Raw genomic sequence first — 21,257 nt, 5'->3', positions numbered from 1 at the left:
GAGTCGCCTCCGCTGCTAGCCTAGCAGATTCCATCTGCTGCAAGGCCAGGTTGTGCTGATTCACCATGTTAGTGTTCTGTTGCTGCATGGCTGCTATCATTGCCTCAATTGCCCCCACCAAGTGAGAGTTATTTGAGTTTGGAAGAGGAGGAGGAGGAGGCCTAGGTGCCATAACTTTCTAACCACACAAAGAAAGAACCATCAGTCCGGCTAACAGATACCAAAACCATGTCAAAGACATCACTAGGAACACACAACAGAAACTAAGCAAGCTCACACCTACAGATCATAAAGGAACCACTGCTCTGATACAAAAAATGTAACATCTCATTTAATAGTTTTTACGCTACTAAATAAAACATCACATTATGATCAAACAAAGCAGATAGTAGGAATAAACCATTATAGAGTGCTTATACAGTCATCCAAAATAACCATATAAGTCATTATCGACATGTGCAGTCTATACTAAGGAAAAGTAAATTTATACATCACAAAACTCCATAGAGCCTAACCCAAAAGCTACTACTAGATTTCCAAGCCAAGGATCAACTCCTGTCCAGGAGAGGGGTGTCTTCACCTAGATTCTTCTCTGCTCACACAAAATGATAGGTGATCATTGCAAAAGAGAAACACACAAGGAAAACAACATAGACAAGAAAGGGTAAGTTAACTTAAATAATAACAATCATGCAGTTCAAATTATGAATATCATCACAAACATAGCTCAAATACATAACTCTAGACTCAATATTCGGATTGTGTAAGTGACATTGGATCTCTTGGTGGCATGCACCTGTGACGGTCCCCAAACTCTGCAGAGTTTGGGCGCAAGGGGTTATCACCCGACCACTCCCAGGGTAAGTCCCCTTCGCGTCTAAGACTTGATCAAGTCCAAAGACTAGGACCTCCTACTACTTCTCACGACATAATCCATTCTGCTCTATCTAAGCGTGAATGATTATTGGAGTTTCATGATACCAATCAATACGGAGTCCTCACGTCCTTACACACACTAACATACTCCTTTGAATTTCCCTTGAAATTCTAATTCAACCATATCTCCTCATAATCTATATTCATCCAATTTCACCATTCGTAATATTAGTAATAACATTCCAAGCATATATAAGGGCTAGTTGCATAAGTTCACATTCAAATATATAATCTCCCCCAAAAAAACAGAAAAATCAAACACCCAACTATAGTGGTTCTCGCTCAAGCTAGAAGATCTAGCCCAGGCGAGAGGCCATCTCGCTTAGGCGGGTCATTCTCGCCTGAGCGAGGCTCTAATAGTGGGCAAAATAAAAAATTTGGGCGAACTCTCAAGCAAAGCTGGTTCGCTTAGATAAGAGTGTCTCTCGCTCAAGCGACCTCAGCTCACCTAGGCGAGGCTTCGCGTAGGAACATGGGTGGGTTCTCTGGTGTTTTCACTGAGGCGAAAGCCACTCGCCTGGGCGAAAATACCAGATTACGCACCTGTTCCCGCATGCAAGAGCCCAAAATCTTTTCACCATTCAAACACACATCCAATTATGCAGTTCAAATCTCCATTCAACACTCAAACATGCAATCCAGAACCATCAGAACAAATTTCTATACGAATTTTAGGAAAAAGGTTAGCTTTCCTTACCTTTGCAATTACCACTTGCAAATTCAGCTCTCAACAGGGAGATACCTCAATTGCACAACCTAAGGAGCTAGATTATAGATACCAGGAGTAAGAATGGGACCCTAACTAGACTCAACAAGATTGAAGCACCCAAAATTCAAAAATTTGAAGGCAAGGAGAAGTTGAGGTTAACTTACGTGTAGGGAGGGAATGCTCAGCTCGAGAAAGAGGTTCTACAGTAACCTCAGGTCTGATTGCTGCAACAAGAAGGAAAGAATGAATCAAAATTTTGGGTAGGAATTCAGACCCTTTTTGTTAGAGAGAAGACAGAGGAAATAGAAATGGAGAAGAGTGTAAAGTGAGAGTGGAGTATTGTTTTTGTGAAATGGTAGCAGAGAGAAAGAGGGTACATGGAAAAAGGAAAGAATAAATTAAAAAAAAAGGTTCTTAATGTATATTCATATTTTTTAAGATAATAAAATATAATTAACTTATTATTAATATTATGGATATAAAATTATAATATAATTTTATTGTAAATATTTTTTATTTATTTTATAAGTAATTTTATAATTATAAAAATATTAAATTTTAAAACGGTTAAATTAAAAAAAAATGTAATTTTAAAAAACGATAAAATTAATAAAATAATTATTTTACTTTGAAAAGTTTTACTTAAAAGTAAATCTAGAAAAAACTTTGAACATAAGATAGAAAAATCGGTATTATGTCTAAATATATAAAATTTAAATATAAATATGTATTATAGATAATACATAATATATATATATATATATATATATATATATATATATATATATATTTTAACATAAAACACTTAATTCTGATGCATGTGATTTTCCCATCACTTTATATCGCCACTTGCACTCCTCACACCCAAAACACGTGAGATGAACGTATATAAATACGAACGCACCTTCTCGGTCTTCTCACTCTTTTTCTCACTTCAAAGGGAAATGCAGTGCTTGACAATGGTGGCTACGTTGTAGAATCCTAAACCCTAACCCTAACAAAAACGACCGAAAAAAAAATTTGGGAATCTTTAAGAAAATTCTATTGATCGATCTTTGCGACGCCATGGACGTGGACCATGATCAACCTTCCGCCGCGGCCGCGAAGGCCCAGGCGCTGCAGACCCTAGCAGCGGGTCCTCTCTCCTCATCGGTGGCAAAGCTCGCCGCGTCCTCGCGCTGCCTCCCTTCTGACAAGGACTTCCACTTCTACCGAAACTTCGAGGAGTTTAAGGTCCCTGTCGAGGAAATCGCGAGGGAGTCGCGGTCGATGCTGGAGGCCATCGGAGCCGCGGCGCACGCAGCGTTCCCTGCTGACGTCGACGACGCCTATGACTGGCTTGTGAACGTGAACGATGATGTCCTGGAGCGGTTTGATGCATCCATGGACGAGTTCCGGAGGCATCGGGAGGAGGAAAAGACTGGGCATCCGGCGAAGCACCCGATGGAGGAGGATGGGTTTCAGCTGGTTTCTGGGAGGAAGAAGAAAGGGGCAAGAGGGAATGTGATTCCAGGGACGGGTCCTGAGGTGAGTCCGGCGACACCTGGAGTCACTGTGGCGACTAAGGATAAGAAGACGATGGGGCCCAAGCCCAAGGTTCCGTTTCATATTCCAACTATAAGGAGACCGCAGGATGAGTATAGTATTGTGGTTAACAATGCAAACATGCCTTTTGAGCATGTGTGGTTGCAGAGTAGCGAAGATGGGTCAAGGTTCATTCATCCACTGGTTCGTTATTTACTATTTTTGTTCATGTTTTGCTTATATAGTTTGTACAATATTTTTGTTTATGTTTTGCTTATATAGTTTGTACAAGTATGTTTAGATTGACTTCCTCTGTGAATACTCTTAAAAGTAGAGAACACGGGAACATGATATGACATTACGCAAGTTAAAGTTTGTAGAAGATCAGTTGGACTTTATAGGATGTGGTTGTGATGGATGATTTTTATTAACAATTTAGCGGCTAGTTATTAGAATGAACATAATCTTTTGTTGTTTTTGTTATTTTCCCTTATGTTTTGTTGATATGAAGGAAAATTTTCAATTGTCTCTGATTGTAGTCTTTGTAAAAATATGATTGTATGGCTGCCTCTCATATTTGCTTATGATGGAAAAGCTAGTTTTGGCAGGCGTATAGTTTTTTTTTTTTTACTTTCTTTCCATTAAGGTTTCGTTTGACTTGGGTTGGCGTGTATATCAAGTTCATTTGGCATGTAATAACTTGTTTAAAGTTGTTCTGTGGTCTTGTTGATATTAATGCTATCTCATTGATGCATGTTGTTAATTTAGCGTAATAGATGGTTCTGAATCCCCTGAAACAAGATTATATTGTTAGAAATATATAACACCTCTATTTCCTTTACAAGGGTGGAGTCCTAAAAACTGGGATCTAACATGGCCAGATAAGAGAAGAAATTTGGTTTTTCTTCTCATGTTAAGAAGCAAGATATGGTTCTGTTGGTGGGAGAGAAATAAGTTTTATTAAACAATTACGTACAATGATGGGTCGTAGGACCACAACTCATATATTCTTTTTATTATGTCTTTCTTTCTCTGACCTGACCATATCTTGTTTTTTTTTTTACCATATCTTGTTAATTAAGAATAGGAGAAGATGCAAATCCCATTCTAGAATGTCTTTAGTTAAACTCAATTGTATCCCCTTTGTAAACTGTAATGTGTAGTTGCAGAGTCTCTTCAATTAAGAAGTGATAATAATGCCTGTTTCATGGGTTTGTTAAATAGTATTCTCAAGATCAATCATGCTGACTATTCATATTTTCTTCTTGTTATGTCTTTCTTTCTCTGACCTGATCATATCTTGTTAATTAACAATGGGAGAAGATACAAATTTCATTCAAGAATGTCTTTAGTTAAACTCAATTCTGTCCCCTTTTGTGATCTGTGATGTGTAGTTAGTTACAGACTCTCTTCAATTAAGAAGTGATAATAATGCCAATTTCATGGGGTCGTTAAATAGTATTCTCGAGGTCATTCATGCTGACTATTTATATGTTGGTATGGTGTACTTTAAAGCAATTACTTGTGTTCAATGATATTTTCTGTGTCATGTTCCTACCCTTTCACTTTTCTAATATTTGCATGAACCAGGGATGTTCATTCAATGAACCTTGTTGAAAGTCTTAATGAAGGAATAAATCCTTTGGAAGGGTTAAATTCTTTTTTTTTTTTTTGTATTTAATTGTTGTTAAAAGAAATTTTGTTTGGCTGATTGCATTCTACGTTTAGATCTTGCTTTTCTAGCATGTATGTCTTCACAGAGTAGCTATTGGCAGTTGTATTTTGTTTTGCATTAGTAATCTCCAACCTTGTGTGTCTCAGGTGAACTGAAGGAAAATTTTCATAATTTTTTTATTATCTTAAATGTTTTTGTCATCTTTTGTATCTTTTTCATGTTAATCTATCATTAATTTATTATTCCAGGAAATGCTCTCTGTTTTGGATTTTGTTGATGGAAGTCCTGGGGATGTTGTGCCAATGAAGCCTCCCTCAATAGATAACACTCCTTTCAAGCTCGTGGAGGAAGTCAAAGATTTAAAGGAGTTGGCTGCTAGGCTGCGTTCTGTTAATGAATTTTCGGTAAACATGATCACTATTCATAACATTTTACGTAGAAATTAGCTCATGACCAATTACATAATTTGATTATTGTACCTGAAAGGTTTAATTGCAATAACACATGATAAGTAGTACAATTTGATCATGTCACACATGAAATTTTGTTGTATTACATTAATGGATCCTAATTGTATATTTTGAACTTAACCTTGTAGATTTGGTCATTGAGGTAAACTATCACTATTCCATTTTTTCTGGTTTTACACTTGACCTGAGAGTTCTTGTTTGTGTTTTGATTTTTGTTTCCATTGTGACTCTTAAAGCTTCTAATTGCTCGACTAAACATTTCATTGAACCCTCCCACGTGGAGTTTTAATTTCCACCACACCCTGCCTTAAATTTCCACTAAGAGAACATTAAAAGGCCTTGAGGTGATCATAGCGGGCTTTGGTCAGATCATAGGAGTGCCACATGCAGCCCACTTCACAATTGAAATTCTTAAAACTCCCAAAAGAAAATTCAAGGAAAAATAATGCCAAAAGTTGGTGGCCCATTGTTTCAAATTTTAAACAAAATAAAATGTAAACTAATTAGAAATTTCTTCTTGTCTTGAAGGCTCATTAATCTTCAATAGGCTTTAGACAATTCCTTAATTTTTGCTCCTAGGGCCCTTAAGATAGAATCTTCAAGTAGGGATGTCACCTTATGTTGCATGGCTTCCTTAGCTTTCCTAGTTCTTGACCTAGTTATGGGCCTTCCAATTCCTTCAAGTGCTTTGTCATTGATTGTGTCCCCACCATTAGGTGCACTCATTTTTCAATTGCGTTTGATTGTTGGAATAATATTTCTCCTCTCCTGCAATCACTATGACTTTCATTCATTGCATTCTTTTGACTTATTTTTTGTAATGACTTGAAGTTGAAATATATAGGTTGATTTGGAACATAATCAATATCGGTCTTTTCAAGGTTTGACTTGCCTTATGCAAATCTCAACAAGGGCTGAAGATTTTGTTGTTGACACATTGAAACTTCAATAGGCTTTAGACAATTCCTTAACTTTTGCTCCTAGGGCCGCCCTTAAGTTAGAATATCTTCAAGTAGGGATGTCACCTTATGTTGCATGGCTTCCTTAGCTTTCCTAGTTCTTGACCTAGTTATGGGCCTTCCAATTCCTTCAAGTGCTTTGTCATTGATTGTGTCCCTGTCATTAGATGCACTCATTTTTCAATTGCATTTGATTGCTGGAATAATATTTCTCCTCTCCTGCAATCACTATGACTTTCATTCATTGCATTCTTTTGACTTATTTTTTGTAATGACTTGAAGTTGAAATATATAGGTTGATTTGGAACATAATCAATATCGGTCTTTTCAAGGTTTGACTTGCCTTATGCAAATCTCAACAAGGGCTGAAGATTTTGTTGTTGACACATTGAAACTTCGCATTCATATAGGACCCTATCTTAGGGATGTTTTCAAGGACCCTTCCAAGAAAAAGGTTAGTTGCACATGATTGGGTTTTCTTTTAATTTAACATTTTTGTCTCATTGTATTAAACATTATTTACTATTAATTAGGTCATGCATGGTGCGGATCGTGATATTTTATGGCTTCAACGAGACTTTGGAATTTATGTTTGTAATCTGTTTGACACTCACCAGGTTTGTTTGAATGCTCTGACTATTGACTGTTGATTGAGATGCTAAAGTCCAATATCACGTATTTGGTTTGTAATAGTAATCATGTATGAGATTTTTGTGATTATTTAGCTAGGTGTTCATGTATTTATAATGTTTTAGTTGAAGAATATTTGGCCCTAGACTAATCTATTTTCATGGCATTGCTTAGGCTTCAAAGTTGTTAGGCTTGGAGAGAAATAGTTTGGAGTATATTCTGTATCATTTTTGTGAAGTTACTGCAAACAAAGAGTATGTTGTCCTTAGTCTTTTGCTTTAATTTTGAATCAATTGATTGAGCCCAATTGCTTTATTTTTTGCTTTTGGGCTTGATTTTTCCTAATTTTTTCATGCATAAATTTTGGAAGGTTTATATTAACATCTCCTTGCAGTTACCAGAATGCAGATTGGAGACTACGTCCACTTCCTGATGAGATGCTAAGGTATATACTTTTAACTTGTCATGTTTAATTTTTCATTTTCTTTCCTTGTCATATTTAATTCCCGTTTAATCTATCACGAACTCCAATCCTATAAGAAAAAAAAATCTTTATTAAAAGAGAGGATACAATCAAAGAACGTGTAAGAGGATTAATGGAAAATAAATTAAATGGAGATTTTGGGACTTAAAGAATGTTGTCAATGGAAAGAGTAGGTAAAAGATGAACAACACGAATACCATGAGAGGAGGCTTGAGAACCGCTAGTGATGGTGACAGATGGTAAAAAACAGGGAGTAGAAAGGGAAGAGAACATAGAATTATTACCATAGATGTGATTGGTAGCCCTAGAGTTGAGAACCCAAGAACCGAGAGGATTGAATGAGACCAACAAAGGAAGGGTCTGTGGTGTGCAATAGAAGTAGTGCAACCAGATGTGTGACATTGCTTGTACCATTTCATGAATTCTGTTAGAATTATTACTTCTTTTCTATATCATTATCCCTATCTATAGGGTGTACAATAGGTTAACCTATCTTCTGTATTACCTATTCGATACTTAAGTGTGGATTGTCATATATTGTTGTAGTTCACTGATGTAAGAATCCATATAAATGAATGGATCAGCTAAGGGATAATTAAGCTCTCTCTGATCTGCACATAACAAGGAAATTAAATTGTCACCAGCAATGCTAATTTTTGTGTTTAGTTCCTCCCTCCCCCTTCCACAAGGAAAATAGTTTACTATTTTTTTCTTGGTTTCAGCTTGATGATTACTGGTATAATGGCATGAACAATCTAATTGTTACAACCTAATTAACTGTTTTCTGATGACAGATATGCTAGAGAAGATACACACTATCTGTTATATATATATGATTTAATGAGGATTAAGTTATTTGCCTTGTCTAAGGATTCTGAAAGTTCTGAGTCTTCTGATATTTCTCTGGTGGAGGTAACTATCTTCTACACTAAAGGAATCTCTTTCCGTGGATGAATTTGATTTGGTTGGTTGAATGTCTTACACATACTTTACTGAGTGTAGAAATTTGTGTTGTGGTTGAAATTTGTTAATGATATTTCTGTTACCTTGAACAAGTTTACAAGGTTTTATAATGTGCGTTAAACCTTACCAATTTTGCACAGTAGAAGGTGACATTACTGTTTATCAGTTCTTCCTATCTTTTAGATTCACAGGCTTCTTAATCAGTTATTTGAACTTTTACACATTTTACACTAATGATTTGATTAGACCCGTTTGACCTTTGCTTTCTATGCATAAAGGATTTTGGGCAATGATTTAATTATAAATGTTAATTAAATTGAGACACAACTTGGCTGAATGGTTGGCTCAAAAACGAACAGGTCTACAAACGAAGTTATGATGTCTGCATGCAGCTGTATGAGAAAGAACTTTTGACAGAGAACTCCTATCTTCATATATATGGGTTCGTTACTTTTATAATAGCTGTTTCATGAATTTTGTGTATTATACAAGTAGCAATTGTTCACTAATATCTTTTTGTATATCCTGATTACATCAATAACTCTTTTATGTAAAGGGAGTGTTTAAAGTTCTGTGTTGCATGTAATGCATGCCAAGAAATTTAAAGTAAAGCTTAGTTACTGTTTCTTGATAGGTTGCAAGGAGCTGGTTTCAATGCTCAGCAGCTTGCCATTGTATCTGTGAGTTACTATTTTTAAATTATTTGTGGCACCAATTTTGAGCATGAAAAATGTTCTCAACTGTTCCACTAAGCAATCCTTTAATGAATTATTGCTATCCCATTTTTTAAGTATTGTGGTCAATTCTGTCGACTTAATCTACAAGCCATTGTTTTCACGAATATCAATATAACACAATATAGGTGAACTTATTTCCTGTATTTTATTGATCAATCTCTTCGTTAATTTTCTGTATCTTATAAAATAACCAATTTCAACGTGATCATCAAAATATTAACTTAGCTTTTGATACCATTTCTTACCATATTACCACCATAAATGTCCTTACCACCAAGTTACCCTGTTATCATCTCAATCATCACTAGGCGCTCCTGGAATAGTTATCTTGCTCTTTCATGTTGTTTTCTATCATGAAACAGCTTTGGTTGGACAGCAAGAAATAATACTAATAGCCTTCCAAGCATGATTCTTGTTCAAGTTTTTTTGTATTTTTCTGGAACAATCCAAAATAGATTCCAGTGCTGGAACAATGTAAGGAATTTGTGATAGAAGAATTTCCTACTTGTAAAACTAGTAGAATGTGGAATGTTACGTATTGCATAATTTGCATTCGTTTTGGATTTTGTCATTCTCTGTACTAAACATCCATTGAAGGCTTTTACTCTGATTTCCTGGATTGCAGGGACTATGTGAATGGAGAGACATTGTTGCCCGGGCAGAGGATGAGAGCACAGGATATGTATTGCCAAATAAATCCGTTCTTGAAATCGGTATGAAACATGTGCAAGTTCTGGGTATCTTAATGTTAACAATTTGGCTTTACGTTCATAGCTTAATTTGTATTTACTTTTTTAAAAGCTAAGCAGATTCCTCTTACTACAAGCAAACTAAGACGATTAGTGAAGTCAAAACACCCTTATGTTGAACACAATCTTGATACAGTTGTCAGCATCATTAGACATTCTATTCAGAATGCTGCTGCATTTGAAGAAGCATCTCAACTGTTGAAAGAAGCACACGCTGCCGTGGTAAGTAACATATTTACCAGGATGTATTAATTGTATATGTATGTATGTATATATATATATATATATATATATATATATATACACACACATTCTCAAATTTAGAAAGAATAATATATTTTTGTATTACAATAATGATGTCATTGGACCTATGATACATGAGCTTGATGGTTATTTTAGGAAATATAGAGAGCTAATTCTGAAGAAACAAATCCCGGTAATTATGGGACTGAGTATAAATACATAATCCTAGTATTAATAGTGGGATACTGAAAGAATAAAATTATAGCATGGATGAAATAAAAAAATTCCTAAAATACAATAGTGAGCATCTTAACTTTTAGCTTCACGAGGCCGGAAGGATTGAAGTGACCCATGATCCTAAAATTTGATGAGATCCATTGTGATCCCTCAATGATTCAATCCTTCTGTGATCCAGTGCTTGCGTCAACTCTCAGTGTGCTCCATATTCAAAGGACTGTGCTTGTTTACTTGCAATTTTTACAACATTGGTATTTATAATGTTCCCACACTCTATTTGTTTGGTGTCGGCTAGTAATATTCCAGCCTGATAGTAAATTCTCAACTCACCGAATGGACTAATTATTTATCAGTTCTCCTCATTATACATCTTACTAATGGATTTTCTTGTTACGAAGAAACAATGGTTGGCACCTCATTTTGTCATATTGTGACAATAAATTATTTTATGTTTCCACAGAATGTTAAAGAAAATATAATTCTTGGAACTCTGGATCTCTTTTTATTATATTCTTCTATAGGTTTTATTCATTTTTATGTCTTTTAATCACGTCAATAATTGATTATAATCTTCTGTAGGGAGTACTCTCCTATTTCTTTCTCTTTTCATTTTATCCAATTCTTGTCTTTCCTTTTCAATTATTGGTTCTTAACATGGTAACCTTGTATTTATAATGTTCTAACACTTAATAAGATCTATTTGTTTAGGGTCAGCTGGTATAATTCTTGGCTAATATTAGATTATTGTGGTAATTATATTCCCAACTCACCCTAATTATTTAACAGTTATACTCATGATACATCTTATGTTTTAGCTTGTTGTAACGAAAAACAATTACTGTAAACCTTATTTTTTTATAGTGTGGAATGAGAATATTTTATATTTCCACAAAATTTTTAGGAAAATATAATTGTCAGAACTCTGAAGATATATTTTGTTTGTAATCTTTTATATGTTCTATTCACTTTAAGTAATCATGTCAATGATTAGTTATTATATATATATATATATATATATATATATATATATATATATATATATATATATGGTGTGGGGAATCTTATAAGCCGATTTTGTTAGGTTGAGTTTGGTTTGTGCTATCAAGCTCCTTTTAATTTTCACACTCTAGATGTCCATCTTTAAATGTGAGAGGGTGTGTTGAAGACCCTATATCAAGTAGAATATGACCATATTACTATATGTAAGTGGGTGTAAAACTTATCTTGCAAAATGATTTTTTAAGGTTGAGTTGGGTTTAAAATTCATTTTTTAACAAATTTAAATATAAATGTGTTACAATTCAATAATTATAAATAGGTCATTTCAGTTTGATTTTCTGCATATATAACAGTAATATTGTAAGGTATTTTTAAATATATACATTTGAGAAGGTCTCCAATTAATTGGGATTATGGTAAATTGCTCATGTCTTTTGGATCCATTATGAATGCCAGCTAAGTTTCAAAACAGATAAAATTAATCAACCTGGTGTGTATAATTGCTGAATATTTTAAAGAATTAATGCTTTTTCTACCTGCATAATGGGTTTTATTTTAATTTTTTTCAGTCTTAATTTCTATTTTTTGTTGATTGAGTTGTATGATTGCTTAACAGGCATTAGATGTGGTACCAGTTACTGATGGAACTGAAGACCCCCAATTCTATAAACAAGATTCTAAGGTTGGAAGTCCAACTAAAGTGTTGAAATTGAAAATAGTTGCTGTAGTAATATTATTATCCTTGAGTAGTCTCGATTTATGTTTTTGATCCCAAATAGGAACCTTCTGTGCATCAAGATACAAACGTACAAATAAAAATCAAGTCCAGTAGTCTTACATCTGAGCCAAGGGTGAGTCTCACAGTTTTAGAGCTGGATAGGGATGCAAATGTTGGTGCACTTTCTTCGGAAAAGGTTGAAAAATGTCTCGGTATTAGTTCAATGTTTTATCCACCTAGTGATGAACATTGATCTGAATTATATCTGTTAATTTCTTGATAGGGAAATAGAACGACTGTTCAGGTGCTAAAAAAGCCTTCTGGTGCTTTTGGGGCACTTCTGGGGAATTCAGCTTCAAAGAGGAAGCTTGGTCCTGATAAGGTATCCTTTTGTCAAACTCAATATATTACATGTGATGCTAACATGTAGCTCCATGTCTGTTGAATACTATTTTGATACAACATATTTGGATTTCTTCTCAGGGAAAGGAAGATATCAAGTTAGAGCAGATTAGAGCTTCCGTTAGTCTTCCTTTCCATACATTTTTGGGTAGCAGCGAGAAGTTAGAACCTACAGTACAAACTCCCAGTGTAGCGACTGAAATATTAGAGCCACCGAAACCTGTTTCTGATATAGTTTCTGCCTCTCCGCTTGATGAGATTATAATGCTAGAATCTGATACGGGTGCAGAGGGTATGGAGCTGAATAACCTAGAAAACTACAATGTGCACATGGAGAAAAGTTCTGGTGTGTTCACTTCGGGAAAAGAGGATAAAGAACCAGTGTCTCTATCGGAATTATCATCAAATTTTAAAAAATGCTTTCATTCAAATGACCAAAATAATAAAACCAGACAGCACGGGAAAACTGAAGAGTCCAGTGGCGTGGTGCAGCTGAAGGCATTTGATTATGAAGCTGCAAGGAAGCATGTCGAGTTTGGAGAACATACAAAGCATGCATCTTCCCAGGATTGTGGTGAGGTAGAGGTCTCAGATAGCAAGCAACTTTCGACAATTGGGCAGGAACAAGCTAGTAATTCGACTAAACAATTGCAACAAGGTAAAAGACGTCAGGCTTTTCCAGCTTCTGGGAATCGTAGTGCAACATTTCGCTGAGAAATGAAAATGGTACAAAAATGGGAAACCAAGATGTTCAATATAGCGTAGCGTCGAATCTAAGATTGGCAAGATATAGAAATTTATGAATTTAAGTTTACATCTTAAAATTTTAATTTTTACATGTTGGTCATTAGCAGCAACATTTATCCTTGTGTAGCTGATAATTAGTATGAAAGATGAAAATTATTTCTGGGAGGCAAGAAAATCTGGTAGGCATTGTAAATCTACTTAACATTTTTCATTGTTTATTTCTCACTTGCATTTCAATCTAGGAATTTAAATCCGGTCAACATGAATTGATTTTACCATATTAGTCATATTTATATATGCATAAATGTTTTTTTTTTGGCAACAGTGAATTAAATATATTTATGCAGCTTCCGAATTTAATGTAATAATGTTAGGATGTAAGCCGAAGAAATAATTTGTAGAGATACCAGACAATCTTATTGTCATATAACTTATTAAGAGAAGAAATGACTAGATTATATTTTTGTTGCGATGTCAGGTAATCTAATCCTCATATAACCTGTAGATGGTAACAAATATTGAATGAGCTAGAAATACATTAGTTATGGTTTCATGGAATTTTCTAGTGTGATATGTGTAAGATGTAACTTGTATGAGTGTCCAGAATTATAAATATTTTTAAAAGGTTAAAACAAAACAAAATGAAATATAATCAAATTTGTGATCATAAATGTTTTGGGTAAGTGACTAAGCATCTATTTCCAATGCTCAAATTATTTTTAAGTTCTTTTGTCTGACGCTCTCTTCATTTAGCTTGTGTTCAATTCTTTCTCCTATTTGGTGTCTTTTTCTTTTCCTGTTCAGGCGATCGGGGAACCTGTCTAAAAGACTCTGATGCTTAAGTGAGTTCAAGTTCGATTGGACATCTATTTATTAACCTCCCTTGGGCATCTATAGTGGAAACCAGACTCATGTTGTCCTGGTAACTGGATATAGCTCTATGATTGAGTGAACCAATATAAAAATAATTGTGCAATTCTCTTTCCCTCATCTCACTTACTTTGAATCACTTAAAAACTCAAGAAAATCAAGTAATCCACTCTTTGTTGTGTTTTAATCCGTTCTTTTATAATCTGAGGCTGTATAATAATTAGAAATATTGATTGGAACAAGTCTTGTATATAGAAGATTGTTGTTTAAGTTAAATCTGTGAATTCTACATTCTACATAAATTGCCAGTATTTTAGCCGACTAATTTGTCATTTTAATCGACAGTTTCATAGCTCAAAAACAAACTAGTCTGCTATTTTATTTTTTGACCGATTGAAAGTGTAGTGGTCTATAACTTTTCCATTCTAACTTTCCAGTCTATTTGATTCAATTGAAAAGAGTTTTATGCTTTCGAAAAAGTTTTAAATAGCCAATTCAATCCACCCCGTCCCCCTTCTTGGCTTAAATCACCATTTCAAACCTACACTCTTCTAGCCACCTTAGATTCTCAAATTCTTGGCTTTGATAATATTTGCGAATTGTATCTTCAAGATCCATACTTTTCGCCCATTTACAAGTCTTGTGAACAAAAGTCCCAAGGAGGATTCTATGTGAACTTTAAAATAAGCAAGAATTCATATTCCTCATGGTTTGCATAAAAAACTCCTTATACAAGAAATGCATAAAGGGGGACTTATGAGACACTTTGGGTTGCTAAAACTTTATTCATGCTTAAAGAAAAATTCTTTTGGTCCCATATGAAGAAAAAGGTCCAAAGACATTGCTCTAGTTGCATCACATGCTTACATGCTAAAACTACTACAATGACTTCTGGCCTTTATACTCTTTTGCCTATTGCTTCCACCCCTTAGGAGGACCTAAGCATGGACTTTGTCCTAGGAATTCCAAGAACTTGTAGGGGTGTTGATTCTATTTTTGTGGTGGTGGATCGTTTTTCAAAAATGACACATTTTATACCATGCTGCAAAGTAGATGATGCTAGCAATATAACAAAGTTGTTTTTCAAGGAAGTGGTTTGTCTTCATGGTCTACCTAAAATCATTGTGTCTTATAAAGATACTAAGTTCCTTAGCCACTTTTGGAGAACCTTGTGGTCTCGGCTAGGAACCAAGCTAGCTTTTTCTACTACTTGTCACCCATAAACCGATGGGCAAACTAAATTAGTCAATAGATCTCTATCCATTTTGTTGAGGGTCGTCCTTAAAGGCAACCATAAATCTTGGGATGAGTATCTTCCTCACATTGAATTTTCATAAAATTGTGTGGTCCATAGCACTACCAAGCTCTCTCCTTTTGAGGTTGTTTATGGTTTCATTATCACACATTTAGATTTGATACCACTTCCTACTTCTTTTTATTTTATCCATGAAGAAGGGGTATCTAAATCTAAGTTCATCAAAGACTTACATGAAAAGGTGAGAAACCAAATTCAAGCTCAAAATGAAAAGGCTGTCAAGTATAATAACAAAGGAAAGAGAGTTAGGAGTTTTAATGAGGGTGACTTAGTTTGGTTACACTTAAGAAATGAAAGATTTTCACATTTGAGAAAATCCAAACTTAGTCCCTGTGGTGATGGTCCATTCCAAATAATCAAGAAAATCAATGATAATGCTTATCAATTGGATCTTCCTGCTAACTATGGTGTTCACTCCACATTCAATATATTTGACTTAATTCCCTTTGTAGGGTTAGTGGATGATGATGAATATCAAGAAGCATGTTAAGAAAGATTCAAATGAGCTTCTCTCAAGATGGCCAAAATCCTCACGAGCTTCAAATGCTCTTCTCATTGGCTAAGGAGGATGTTAAAATATGAGATGTTGCATATCAAAGCATTAGTATAGACTAGAGTCGTCAAAATGGGTTATAACCCGTGAGCCAACCCGGCTCATCACGGGTTCGGGTCGGGTTGGGTTGAAAAAAATTACAAATTTTAGTACGGGTTAAAAATGAACCCAACCCACTAAGAACCCGGCTCATTCGAATTGAACCCGTGATGAGCCGGGTTTGCTCACCAACCCGCCAATAAATTTTAAATATTTAATTAATATATATATATATATTAAATTAATATTATATATATATATTATATATATTATATATATATATATACATATATATTGTAGATGGGGATAAAGAAGATGTTTCAAGAGATGAAAATATTGTGAATTTATTCATTCAAGATTTTTTAATACTATAGTTTGATAAGTGACAATAATGATTTGATGTTAGGTAGTAATTTATATTTTTGTGATTTTGGTTTGTATTTGGAGTTTAACATAATTTGGGATTTTATTTGGATTGTATTGAAGTTTATTTAGATTTAATCGAAATTATAATTTAGTTTTCTTGAGATTGAAGAACAAAAAATTGTGTGTTTTTTTTTTAATTAAGTGAGCCAGTGAGCCAACCCGTTTAACCCGCCAACCCGTGGTGGGTCGAGACGTAATTCCATGACCCTTAATAGTGGGAGTTCATGGTGGTGCCCCATCTATATAATTTAGTAAGGATTCAAGGTAAGGTTGCATCCTGACGCTCTAAGGAGTCAGTTAGTCTCACATAGAGCGGACTGACACTTGCGGTGAGAGTAGTAGGAGGCATGAAACTCATTAAGGGCTAACCTTGTGTGTGGGGTATTGAGACATTGTAACACTTAGCTCGAGGGTGAGCAAGGAATTCCACCACAAGTGCAAGCATCCACTGAATCCGACTAAATTATATGTATCCGAATGAGTTGTGTCGAGTCTTAGTGTATTGTTTGGAAGGTCATAACATGCTTGGGTGATGTATGTATACTTGACTGTGAAAGAGTATATGATTGCATGATAAAACTATTTTTGGCTCTAGCTTACCCTTATGTTGTTTGTTGTATGTCCTGTGTTTCTTTTTTTGCGATGATCATCAATTTGTTGGTGTGAGTAGATGCGAGAAACACCCGTGATCAATAAGGAGGTGATGGTTCCGCTGCGTAGCCCATCGGGGCCAGATTCTACTATATTGGGCTTTGTTATAGGGCTATGGCCCATGTATTGGCTTATCTTTTAAATTCGAATTGTTTTACTGTTGAACCTTGTATCCTGTTTTGTTTTGGCATCGTGGTGTGCCTCGAATATTGTAAGGAGTAGTGTTTATGCTCCAAGACCACGATACTATGTTATCCCGTGTGACGTTTTCTTTAATTAGGATTATTGATTATATGGGACGTTACAATTCTTAATAATATAACATGTTATAATTCATAATAATATTCAATAATAATATAATAGCATTTTAGCACTAATATAGTAATAATAATAATAATAATAATAATACTAATTAAAATATTGTGTAAAACAATAAATAAATAATCGAATAATGACACTGACACCGGTACTAAACTAAAAATAAATAATTATTGTATTTAATGTAATTGTATTTTCAACCAAAGTCAATTATTAAACTATTTATATTATTTACAATTTGTTATTTCAAAGGAAGATTTATAAATACATAGCTTGAAATAGGAATTTGTGCTAAAACATGACAACTCTACTATTAGATGAATCTACACTATTTTTTTTGTATGGTTTATCATTTGTAGTTTTCTAATTTTTTACTCTTTACATTTTTTTTTGCACCGTCCAACATTTGTATTTTCAGAGAGAATAATATTTATATTAAACTTGAATGTTGATTAACTTCTCTCGCAAATTTTAATAATAATATTAATATTAAAATTTTACTGTTATAAATTAATTTTTAAAATAGAAACGAATTAATATTAAAATTTTTAAAATATTAATAATATGTTGTTCAATATTCACATTTGAAACAAACTTGTGTAAATATCACGTAAAAGATATAAATATTAATAAACATTTTTAAAATATTATGTGTACTTATTTATATTAATATTAATATTCAAATTGGATTAGACAGAAAATTTTATTTCAAATTTGAAAAACTTCTCTCACATTTAAACTCAAATCACAAACACATTCCAATAAACTTCTCCTTTTTTATGTATTAATTGGACAAACACACATTCTTTTGTTTTCCTTTTTCATTTATAATATTATATTATTCATTTCACGGTTTCCATGCTCATTGTAGACCATCTTTTTAAGTAAGTTCTTTTTTACTACTTTCTCCCTAATCATTTGGAAGTTTGCACAAAGGATGTGATATGGTAATTAAAGTTTTTTTAATGTTTTTGAACAACTGACACATATTTTTCATCTTTTAGGAAAACTTAAACATTAATTTAAAAAGTAATTTTGATAACATAGACAAAAGTGTATTCTTACAAAGTTAAAATTATAAATTCTTAAAACTTTTAAAGAAAAAAAATCACTAATGATTTTAATTTTACTTTTTTTTCTTTCTAAAATTAAGATACATATTGCCAAATTTAAAATTTGAAATATATGATAATAGAATTTTAATTTGAAATTTAAAATCGCAAAAAACTATAAAAATAAGGTAATTGTAAAGCCCACTTAATTTTTTTCTGCTCTAATTTTTAAAGGCCTACCCTAATTAGTTGGACATAAGGCTGACCCATAGGGTGTCCAAGATCCTAAACAACTCTAACCCCCTCATTTTAGCTCACTTTGCAAAAACAGTGCTTCACTCCTCTCCTTTTTTCCCAAACAAAACCTTTGTTAGGGTTTGGACCTCCTTCCTCTCCCTTCTAGTCATATTTTTGCAATTTCAGTTAGGGTTCACCGTAGGGAGCTTGTCTTAAATCTGTTCCGCTATTTTTTAGCTCTCGAATCTGCTCTTAGAGCTACGGTGCTCAATTGGTTGGGGTGTCGAAGTCTTTTACTAGCTCTTTTCAGGTAAGGGAAGCTAGGGTTCCTCGTATTTGCTGAATGTTTGTCTATTTTTGACTTGCCTCGAGTTTGTATGACTTGTATGCTATTGTGGTCATATGGAATGCTTTGTTTTGTGTCTCGAGTATGTCTGTATGGCTGATACAGGTACAAATAGTGGCGGGAATTGATATTCTCGCCCAAGCAAGTTCGTCTCGCCTAGGCGAGAATAGCATATGCTGGCCTAGATTCCTGCTCGAGCTCTCGCTTAGGCAGAAAGCTCTCGTTTTGAGCGAGGTGTCATCTTGCTTAGGCGAGAGGGGCTCACCTAAGCGAGAACGCGTAAGAGCCTGTTTGTGTTTCGCTTAGTTGCAGCTCAGGTGAGAGACCTTACCTTTGAGCGAAGAGCAGTCTCACTCAGGCGAGGAGGTCTCGCCCAAGCGAGAGCTCGTGAACACTATAGTACTCTCTGCTGGCAATCTTGCCTAAGCGAGGACTTGTAGCCCATGTATTTCCTTACTCTTGGAGCACTTACTTTAATACTGTTAAACTTCTTTCTCTGTCTTGTTATTGGCGTCGTGGTGTGCCTTAGTTTTCCTTCTAAATATTCTTGAATAAATGTAAGAAGTAGCGTTTATACTTCATGACTTTGCCTTTTTATTATCCATCGTAATGTTTCATTTAATTATGTTATTACTTAAATGGGACATTACAATAACTAAGTTTTAATTTGAAATTCAAAGTAAAAAAAATAAAATCCAAACTTTGCCAAATACATAAAAATGTATCTAATTTAATATATAAATATAGCACTCATATTTATCAAAATTTATTATCTTATTAAAATTATTTATTTTGTATAAAGTTATATATAAAATCAAACATAGCTATAAATAAATAAATAGTATATATATATATATACATATAATATTTTCTATTTAAATTATACATATATTAATTGATTTTTGTCTATTTTATTTATTTTTTAAAATTATTATAGAATCACTTTCTTATTACTAAAAGGAAGAAATAAACGGATAAGTTACATTTTTATAACATTTTAAAAAATAAGTTACAATTTGAAAATTAAACTATAAAAAAAGCAATGAATTTTTTTAATTAACATTTATATTATCGACAATACATAAAATTTAAAATTCAAAATTTAAATAAAATATATTTAAATTTAAATTTTAAAATAGAAAAAAATATGTAAAAATATAATATTAAAGTTTAAATTTAAAATTCAGCATCCAAAAAACTATAAAATGTTATGTTGGAAGTTCCAACATAAAACAATCTTATAGTATATAAGTGAGGTGCAAACCTCACCTTACAAGTTGGTTATGTGGGGTTGAGTTAGGCATTGTTGAACAAACCTTTGTATTTTTGTAGAGTCTATAGGGTCTACTCAATAATTTCTATATCATTTATAATTTTTAATATTAGAAAACCAACTATTACATTTTTCTACATTGTCTACTAAATATTTTATTTAAAATTGAATTCGATTTCTTAATTTTGATTAATTCAATCTTAATATATTATTTAAAATAATTATATATAATATATTTTGTTAAAAATACATAACTTAAATATATTTTTATTTTAAAATTAATTACAAAGTTATTATTTAATTTTATAAAATAAAATATTTATATTAAATTTAATTATACTTTTATAATTTTAAATTTTTAAAATCTCATGTCTTGTGGCACGGATAGAAATGCTAGTGTGTATATATATATATATATATATATATATATATATATATATATATATATATTATAAAGTTACTTAATAGATGGTGACTATTTTAAAAATTTAAGTGAGGTTGAAGATATAATAAGAATTAAGGCTGAGCGACGATCGGGTTGGGTCGGATTTAGGTCCAATATGTCCAATCCAACGCAATCCAAATTTATTTTTTCAAATCCAAACCCGACCATTTAGCCATTCGGATTAGACGGTTTCAGAAAGAAGAAAATCAACGTAACACACACACACACACACCAGAAGCTCGTCAACGACATTCTATAGACATCACCAACACCGTCAACGCTCTGGTCCCTCCCCCTCCTTTAAACGCCCTCGCGACCTATGGACTAGCTGTTGTCGCTGCCACTTATGAACTTAGTTGCTGCTGCCGCGACCTCTTGATCTTCCTCTCCTCTCTCCCATTCGAAGACAAGCAACAAGTTGTGAACTACGTCACAACTGACTTTGAAAGCAACACAGCGAGAACTACAAATGGAAGATGAACAACAAAGGAGAAGTCTCGACACAACTACTATGAGTAGATAGATCTGCATCACAAACGCAAGCCAGTCC

General features: G+C 33.6%; 1 protein-coding gene across 2 annotated transcripts; it reads left to right on the top strand.

Moving 5' to 3' along the window:
- The first annotated feature begins 2,556 nt into the window (after positions 1 to 2,556).
- Positions 2,557 to 13,448, top strand: LOC114181550 (protein RRP6-like 2). Of its 2 annotated transcripts, XM_028068029.1 has the most exons (16): positions 2,557 to 3,373; positions 5,093 to 5,248; positions 6,159 to 6,250; positions 6,661 to 6,727; positions 6,807 to 6,890; positions 7,078 to 7,157; positions 7,298 to 7,348; positions 8,182 to 8,299; positions 8,710 to 8,792; positions 8,985 to 9,030; positions 9,713 to 9,800; positions 9,889 to 10,058; positions 11,932 to 11,997; positions 12,095 to 12,229; positions 12,317 to 12,415; positions 12,517 to 13,448. In XM_028068029.1, exons 1-16 carry the CDS (start codon positions 2,711 to 2,713, stop codon positions 13,147 to 13,149), a joined length of 2,631 nt encoding a protein of 876 aa, XP_027923830.1. In that variant the 5' UTR covers positions 2,557 to 2,710; the 3' UTR covers positions 13,150 to 13,448. The 2 variants fall into 2 exon arrangements, with proteins under 2 accessions (XP_027923830.1, XP_027923831.1); XM_028068030.1 differs by lacking the exon at positions 6,159 to 6,250 and having other exon boundaries at positions 6,569 to 6,727.
- The last annotated feature ends 7,809 nt before the right edge of the window (positions 13,449 to 21,257 follow it).

The sequence above is a fragment of the Vigna unguiculata genome, chromosome 4, assembly GCF_004118075.2.
Source record: "Vigna unguiculata cultivar IT97K-499-35 chromosome 4, ASM411807v1, whole genome shotgun sequence".
NCBI lineage: Eukaryota > Viridiplantae > Streptophyta > Magnoliopsida > Fabales > Fabaceae > Vigna > Vigna unguiculata.
This window is presented reverse-complemented; position numbering and strand designations above follow the sequence as displayed.

What these genes read in the sequence shown, in the direction of transcription:
- LOC114181550 (XM_028068030.1), top strand. Translation starts at nt 2,711, where the DNA reads ATGGACGTGGACCATGATCAACCTTCCGCCGCGGCCGCGAAGGCCCAG. An exon ending in TAAATCCGTTCTTGAAATCG is followed by an intron (nt 9,801 to 9,888) that starts GTATGAAACATG and finishes CTTTTTTAAAAG; the next exon opens with CTAAGCAGATTCCTCTTACT. An exon ending in TCTATAAACAAGATTCTAAG is followed by an intron (nt 11,998 to 12,094) that starts GTTGGAAGTCCA and finishes GATCCCAAATAG; the next exon opens with GAACCTTCTGTGCATCAAGA.